At 36.0% G+C, this 9211-nt stretch overlaps 1 protein-coding gene across 1 annotated transcript; it reads left to right on the forward strand.

Moving 5' to 3' along the window:
• The first annotated feature begins 5186 nt into the window (after window positions 1-5186).
• On the forward strand, window positions 5187-8507 carry LOC130215751 (inner centromere protein-like). Its single transcript, XM_056447601.1, has 7 exons — window positions 5187-5206; window positions 5571-5700; window positions 5812-5867; window positions 7400-7529; window positions 7641-7696; window positions 8082-8282; window positions 8378-8507. Exons 1-7 carry the CDS (start codon window positions 5187-5189, stop codon window positions 8505-8507), a joined length of 723 nt encoding a protein of 240 aa, XP_056303576.1.
• The last annotated feature ends 704 nt before the right edge of the window (window positions 8508-9211 follow it).

A 9211-nucleotide genomic window follows, 5' to 3' on the forward strand; every position in this document is an offset into this window, starting at 1 on the left:
TATACTAAAACTACATTTTAATTTCTGATTTATTTATTTTAATTGTGCCTTTCATGTTTTGTAATTTTGTAGATGAACGAGCAGTGGAATATTAAAGCAGAAAACTGACAATTACCTAACTAAATACTAATGTTGCTTTTTCAATTATCTTTTTTTTTATATCACAGGGAAATTTAAATTTGTATTGATAATGTTGTATACATAACTATACTGTTCAGACATTATGCTTCAAAAAGCTTCATAAGAATAATGCATATCTGGACCAATATATGAGCTTTATAAATGTTGCCTAGTTGGACCCCATTCAGGTTCTATGTGAGATTTGTGGGCTAATTAATATAGGGCCCAAGTGGAACCCACGGACAAACCTATCCAATATGGGTCTTATATGAGTTGCCCATTGGGGCCCCACATTAGTCCCAGTCAGGCCCGATATGAGATTCATATGGGCTAATTACAATAGGGCCCACTTGGAACACATGGACAAACCCCTATAGGGCCCATATTTAACTAGAAAAAGGAACACGCCCAACCTATGGGTAGATAGCCATTATAACAAAAAATAGGAAGTGCTTCTCAGCTAGAACAGATAAAATTTCTTTAAAAACACTGGACTAATAAAGCCAGAGAGATTAAGAGAATTTTTTACAAAAATATTTACATCAATCAAATGTCAATTTGCTTTTGTGAAGTTTAGATTTTTCCTTTGACTCTAAATTTAGCTTTAAATAATGTTCTTGTTAGTCATTTAATGAGAATAATATAGACTAATAACAATTTAATAAGTGATTTCTAAGCATTATTGTGCTGTATAAGTGGTAAAGTATCTGCATCTAAAGTTGATTTAGGTAATAAATGCATTTACACAACATTAAAGCAGCAAAATTTAATTCAATTCAAACATAACATTCTGATCACAGAGATGATTGACAAAATGATTGTTCGACTCTGAAAGTGCCAGCAGGTGGCAGCAACTGTTTGTATTACTAAACGAGTCGTTTATTTAACCGATTCGTTTGAATCAAAGATTTGTTCAGTAAGATTTCCTACTGAATGGATTGAATCCAGCCGTTCATGAATGACATAACATCATCATACTAAATTTACTGATATACAACCTTACTCAGCTCATTTAATTTAAGACTGTTGCAGATATATTAGGCCTACACTGAAGTCGAGTCAGAATTCACAAATTCATTCTCTCCATGCTGTGCAATGTGACAGTTTACCACGCATTAGAGCTGGTCAGCAAAATAAAACAGATGACATGCTAAGAAACTTAAGTATGATATAAAATTATATTTGTAAGATGAACACGGGTTGCTGAATAAATGAAGAAGTCTATAAAATGAGATGTTATTCTGCTGCAGAAATGGAGGAACAGCCGATCACAATGCATTCTGAGTATCTCTTACTTATTAATAAATTATTTCTTCTGGTTATCCTTTACGTGTATCTGTGGGTAAGCAATTATTTAGTCATAGAAAATTATTTTACAAGTTGACTAAACTAACTAAACTCTGTTAGACCTTAACAATGTTTCATTGATGTTGTCCATGTTTTATTTCTAAGGATTGTTTTTTCCATTCAACAGAAGCCTTTTGAAGAGGAACCCAGAGAAGGATCAAAAATGGAGGAGACCAGATCAAGAAAGACCAGATCAAGATCGGCAGTCAGTCCAAAGGTTCTTTCACTAATTAACAAGATTTCAGACTATGAATGGATTGAGAAAAACTGAGTGTCAGATCTTCCTACATTTCCTATCAGAGATTCTTGGCAGCGTCACAAACCTAAAATATTTGCTGATAATTTGCTTTCATGGTTTACTTCTGTTTCGTCAAGATGAATATGTTTACACGTGCTTCAGTTTTAAGGACAATCTCATTATTCATAGTAATTTGTTTACCAAACTGCTTTATTGTTACAGTTTTGAACAATTTATTTTATGTGTATGGACCCTTTACACAGTATTGGGTATCTTATCTTTCGGGTCTTCATAGTTGAGTAATTTATGAGCAGTTATTGGCTCAAATAAGAGAAGAAAAACTCTCTGACAGTGTTTTCATGACTTAAAAAAGTCGGGGGAAATAGTGTGAGACTGATAACGGCAGCCAGAAGAGAGAACAGTATTAAATTTACTGTCCCGCACAGAGACTCTGCATTACAAAGTGTAGCTTTATAAATCTACAGACATTTAAAAAAAAATCTAAATATTAAAATTTAGGATGCTGATTAGCTGTGAAATGCGTCTTGTGAAAAGGGTCTGTTGTGCTGCTATTTTATATTGGTGTATGTTGTTGCAGTGGTCTCGTTTTATCTTTCGGACTCATTTTTCTGTTGGATTATGATTGCATTAATGATCATTTGTTGGTGAATGCATTATTAAAACACTTATGACTGATTATGTGAATTATAGCAGTGTTCAAAATTGATCATTTTATGTTTTGTACATGACTTTTACTGAATAATAAAAGCTTAAGAAAATACAGAAAATCCACTGTAAAGTTACAGCAAAAAACAACACATTTTTGAGTTTTGAATTAATTTCTGTCATTTTACGTGCCCGTTATTTGACTTTTTTGGCACACTGTGCAGCCAAATGCAGGATGTTTATCTCTTTTGGCTGGTGGTCTCTGATACAGTTCTTTATGGTCAGTGGTGTTTTGCTGTTTGGTTTGTGTTTCGATTTGTAATGTCTGTTCTTTCCTGTAAACGCCTGCTCCACAGCATTGACCGTAGCAGTTGTTGTTTGTTAAAAGTAAACTGCAGTACATTACCCAGGATTCTTCTAATTGTTTGTGCCCAAAACCAGTACCTGTAAAAACTATAATAATAATAATAATATTACAGAAGCTTAGTCGTTTTTTGTCACTGGTTTTACCTACTTTTGGGGTCAAATTAAAGGTTTTATTGAAATATTATTTCTGATGTTTTTCAGTACCTGTGGTCAGTGTTACAGAATAATAATGACAATGCTTTAATGCTTTTCATTTGTTTTAGTCTGGTTTGCTATAGTGTGATTTAGTTATGTTAATTAATATACGCCACTTACTGTAGAAACCTGTCATAATAATAACAATAATAATTTAAAGATCATACATACCATTTTTTCATCACTGGTGTTTATTTACATTAAACATTATAAATAAAGAAATTAAATCTATATAGAATTCTTCCACCTGTAATAATAATGATGATAATTATAATGATGATGCAAATGCTTATGTTCCTTTTTTAAAGATTTCATGTAAAAAAAATAAATACATTAGAGAAATAAACCAATAAAAAGTCATTCGTGATTATTGATCATTCATTATTTCTGATCGTCCTGAAATTTTGACTCGTGTTAGACGATTATTGCATCTGCAGTTTTATTATTATTGTGAAAATGCTAACTGGGTCTCGACATGCTTGAGCAGAACTCAGAAATATGGTGTTGATGTTTTCTGAGTGATATAATCACGGCTCCTCTGCTGAAATGACTGTAAACTATTAACCTCTATGCTGTAGACGCGCTTTTCATTTCAAAACTAAACATTCGCGGCTCTGAGGCGTTGCTGTGCGACTTTAGAACGCGTTCTAAAATTGTGTTCTGAGATAATTTCTCATTTACGCATTCAGTATTCGACAACTAACTGTACAGACGCAAGAAATTTACAGCTGATACTATCAGACTATCATTTCATTTCAGTATATTGTTCAGTTTTCATCGTCGAATCATGGAAAGAAACAGTTTGGATCACGCTATGTGCTTCAGGAACTCTTACGATCAGAGTCTGTATTATAGCACAATCAGGGAAATAAAACCGCTGATGAGCAAGAAAACTCGAGAAGCTTTCTTTGCTGAAGACATTGCTAGGTGGCTAAAGCCCCAGCCACGTCTTACAGCTCATCAAATTGTGAGTGACTCGTTAAAAATGCCTTGTTCTTTTTCCGGACTAGCCCAAAAGGGGCTAGTTCACACAAAAATGAACATTACATCACACTTTACTGTCTCGCATGTGGTTTAAAACTGAATTTCTTCTGTTAAACACAAAGTAATATTGTGCAAAATGCTGTTTGATGGTACCCATTGAGTTCCATTGTCGAAAAAATTACTATGAAAGTAAATGGGAACCATATTGTCCTCAGAATTACTTTTGTGTTCAACAGGAGAAAGATGTAAGTGATGACAGACGTTTCATTTTCATTTCATCTAAAATATGGCTCAATGCTTTAAGAAGCATACAGTTATTACATACAGGTTTATGATTTTTGAAGCTAATGTATATTCTACCACAATAAGTTTAAACATCATGTCATTTTAAAACAAACCTGTATTTATAATTATAATATCATTTGTTTTCTTTTTATCACCAACAGCAGCTGGAGACGGCCCCCAACCCCAAAGAACTCGAGTTTGTTGACACACCAAGAGTAGTTTGGTATAGCAGAGACAAAGGTGAGCTGTTCAACAATCTCAACTGAATTCAAAACACATTTCTTGTGTAGTTAACATGTTCAATTGTAGGAACCACATTAAAGTTTAAAATAATGAGATGTTGGTTTGCAGGACTACGTATGTGTCCGCAACCTGGGGAGCCAGAGGAAGGATGGTACTCCGGCCCTGAAGCTGTCTATTACGAGAAGGTACAAAGTGGCATGAAAGCCAAAATATCAGAGAAGATTGAACAGCAACGCCGTGACAGATCGGTAAGTAAATGTTGTGTGTTTTTATTCTTCCAGTTTAATTCAATATTATTTTCTGTTTACAACATATTACAGGTTTTCTATTATGTTTATCATGAAGAATATTTTTCTTCCTGTCTGTAATTTGTCCTCTCTTTCTCTCTCTCTCTACAAGGCTAGTAGGACACTTCAACAGTCGAGACCCGGTTCTCTCAGTCCGAGAGGGCAGGCGACTCCTGGAGAATTGTCCAATCTCCAGCCACGACTACTGCCTAAAAGACCACAGCAGTATAAGAAAACAATAGGAGTGAATGAGAACCTCTCGTCATTCTCCAGCCAACTGCAGCTCCAGCAAACGTAAGTACTTTTACATCAATGTACAGAACATCACTACGTTCCTCTATTTCATATCACACTATTGTATATTTGTATTATACTTGATTTATGTCATATAAAAGTACTCAGAGTAAAAAGTGAAGTAAAAATGTGATTGTACAGGAACTATGCATGTAACAATAATGGCTTTGGACTGTTCAATGTTTAAGTCACACTTTCTGTGGTCACTAAAGGGTTAGTTCACCCCCCTAAAACAGAAACATTTGATTAATTCCTCACCCTCATGTCATATTTATATAAGCAGACCTTTGTTTATCTTCAGAGCACAGATTAAGATATTTTAGGTGAAATCTGCGAGCTCCCTCATCCTCCATAGACAGCAGCAGTTTAAAGACAAAATCTCATTTTCATTTGTGGGTAAAATAACCCTTTACGTTGTCCAGTTTCATTTAATGTATGTTTATTTAACAAAATGTATGTCTTTCTGTTTCTGCACATGCTAAAAGTGCAGACGCTGCTTCTCATACTGTGATTCATAATCATCATGTTACTGTGATCTCTTTCAGAAAAGACAAGGCTAGTAGCACATTTCGTCAGTTGAGACCCTGTTCTCTCACGCCGAGAGGTCAGGCGACTCCTGGAGATTTGTCTAAACTCCAGCCACGACCACCGCTGAGAAGGCAGGCAGAAGGCACTGTGAGTAGACAATCATAGCGTTAAATGTGTTTGTATAAATATCATCAGTCATTCTTAAACCTGCATTGATAATGATAATACAGCATTAACATGTTTATTTCTCACCAACAGCAGGATCAGAAAATAATCCGTGAGGAAGTCTCCGGCCAACCACAGCTCCAGCAAACGTAAGTATTTAACATCACTGTACATTACATCACTACAATCCTGTATTATAGGGCAGGGCGATTTAGCCTAAAATCTAAATCTCGATTAATTGAACATTTTAACTCGATTACGATTAAAGAACGATTATTTTATTTTTTGCCCTCAAAGACAGTTACAGTACAGTAAATATGCTCACATATTGAAGTAAGTCATTTCTGAATGAAGGGTGCATCATTAGATTTTAAAATAATTGAAGGAAACATACACTATCTACTATCTATGATTATTTACTGAACAAAGGAGCAGATTGGCCACAGGGAGCACCGGGACATTTGCCGGTGGCCTGATGGTCTATCTGGCCTGCCACCGTGATTCTGGCCTGCCGTCCCCCCCATTTTTCATGATTATCGTGCTCCCCCCCCCTGCTATTCACTGTGGCTCGACCTTCAATAAATTTTCCCGATTGAAAATGCTGTCCCAGTCCGCCCCTGACTGAACCTCAAAGTTGAACAACTGAAATTAAACACACTGACTAAAACCAACAGTCACTTTTTTCTTATAAAAAGTGAAAATAAATAACTTGAACTTTTGGAAACAAAATAAATTATTTTCAGTGTTTTTCATGTTAAAAGTAGAAAATAAGCAGCATCTCTTCTAGATAAAACAACTCTTCTATATCCTGTAAATAATGTTTTAAACTGCATTTCTTGAATCTTCTGTAAACAAATTTTAGTGTAAATAATCATTTGAATGTAATGGAAAATATGCCGTCTCAAGGCATCTCTGGCGCAGCTTTCAATCATCGTCAATGTAGTGCAAACGTGCCAAGTATAGTTACATTTTTTAAAAGGTGAACAGGTATGCGGCCGTGTGAAGGCTGCGCTGGACCATAACTGTGCACTCGACGCAGATGTATAAATCAGCCATAACACAGCAGGGTCACGTGACTCCACATGCGGTAGATAATTGAAAAAAACTGACCTGGAAAATTAGATTGATTATAAGCTCTTAATGTTGATTTCGATTACTTTTGGATTAATCGCCTAGCGCTCTGTATTACACATCACTCTATTGCAGTGTTTCCCAACCCTGTTCCTGAAGGCACACCAACAGTACACATTTTCAATGTCTCCCTAATCAAACACACCTGAATCACCTAATTAGAACATAAGAAGAGACTCCTAAACCTGAAGTTAATTAGTCAGGTAAGGGAGACATCCAAAATATGTACTGTTGGTGTGCCTTCAGGAAAAGGGTTGGGAAACACTGCTCTATTGTCTATCTGAATGTTTTATGTTTATTAATAATTATTGCTTTGCATTTATATTTTATAACAGTATAAATAAAGTAAATATTAAACAATTCAGGAAATATGCACATAACAATAATGACTTTTGACTTTGATAAATGTTTAAGCCACACTTTTGAGGTCATTAAATAGTCATTAATATGTGCACAATTGATGTTTTTCTGTTTCTGCACATGCTAAAAGTGCAGACGCTGCTTCTCATACTGGGATTCATAATCATCATGTTACTGTGATCTCTTTCAGAAAAGACAAGGCTAGTAGCACATTTCGTCAGTTGAGACCCTGTTCTCTCACGCCGAGAGGTCAGGCGACTCCTGGAGATTTGTCTAAACTCCAGCCACGACCACCGCTGAGAAGGCAGGCAGAAGGCACTGTGAGTAGACAATCATAGCGTTAAATGTGTTTGTATAAATATCATCAGTCATTCTTAAACCTGCATTGATAATGATAATACAGCATTAACATGTTTATTTCTCACCAACAGCAGGATCAGAAAATAATCCGTGAGGAAGTCTCCGGCCAACCACAGCTCCAGCAAACGTAAGTATTTAACATCACTGTACATTACATCACTACAATCCTGTATTACACATCACTCTATTGAATATTTGAATGTTTTATGTTTATTAATAATGATTATTTGCATTCTTTATATTTTATAACAGTGAAATTAAAGTAGAAATTGAACAGTTCAGGAAATATAACAATAATGGCTTTTGACTTTGATAAATGTTTAAGCCACACTTTTGGTCATTAAATAGTCATTAATATGTTCTGATTGCCAGATGCTGATGTCAAGACAATATAATACCATCATGCCTATATGCACAATTGATTCTGTTTGGTTTTTACACATTCTAAAAGTGCAGACGCTGCTTCTCATACTGTGATTTTTAATCTTCTCTGTTACTGTGATCTCTTTCAGAAGAATCTCTGTTAAAGAGAGAATGGAAGCTGCAGCAAAGGCCTGGAGAGATGAGAATGAGAGAAGAGAGAAGACCAAAATTGAAGAAGAGGAAAAGCAGGAGACCAGCTCTGATAACGTCCGGAATTTGATGTTAATGATGGAGGAAAGATATGAAACATTGAAGGCCCTCAAGCACTACGAGGCCAGAAAGGAAAATCTGTATGTGTCTTGTCTGATTTCTTCTCAGTCTTTGGGAACAGAAGACACAGTAAGTGTTTGACCTCTGTGTTTTTGTCTTATGTGGTTTTGTGCAGTGAAAAGAAGATGGATCCCCTGCAAAACCGCAATAATGCTCATGATCGCCACATCAGAGAAGCCCTGGAGGAAAAGCAGCTGAAAAAATACAGCGGCAGAAACAGGACGCTTCCTGGAAAATCACAGTAAGTGCAGAACGTGACCCAGTAAAGCTGTCAAACCCTCACACTCATCCAAATGTCATAACAGACTGTACAACTGAGCTCAAACACGACTTTTTCTCTCACCAGAACAAACTTATAACAGAGAGGATCTCAGAGGTCTTTGAGGCGTCTGGAGGGATGCTCCACTATGCTGACACTAATTTAAAGGAGAAAGCATTGGAGAATCGCTGTTTGGACGCCTGCCAGTTCCACGAGCTCCCAACAAAAGTGAAGCAGTGCTTGAAAGATCTCCAGATCCAGTAAGATATAAAAATACTTTTCTTTATGAACCTACTGAGGATCAGAAGTGTTCAAATTCTGTTGAAATATTATTGCAGTGGCCATTTAAAAGCTCTTGATAATCTGACTATTGCTTTCTTTACTTCACTGAAAAAGACAAAACGGGAAAACCTTGATGGAGCAAAGAGGGAAGAACGGAGACAATACAGAAGACAAAAAAGGCTGGCGATAGCACTCGCTCCTCCTGTGGTTATAGTAAGTGATGTACAGAAGCAGCACTACATACCTGTTCCTGTTGTCTTGATCATCAAATACTGTATCATTGATTTCAAACGTGTGGCTAAGTTTTATCATGTCGTTATTGCAGACTGGAAGAAAGCTGATGCAGCCCACCTCCAAGAGCTGTAAAGAAAGCAGAACCAGTTAAACAGAGGCTCTAGACTAATTAAA

This window comes from Danio aesculapii, chromosome 22 (genome assembly GCF_903798145.1).
Source record: "Danio aesculapii chromosome 22, fDanAes4.1, whole genome shotgun sequence".
In the NCBI taxonomy this organism is placed as follows: Eukaryota; Metazoa; Chordata; class Actinopteri; order Cypriniformes; family Danionidae; genus Danio; species Danio aesculapii.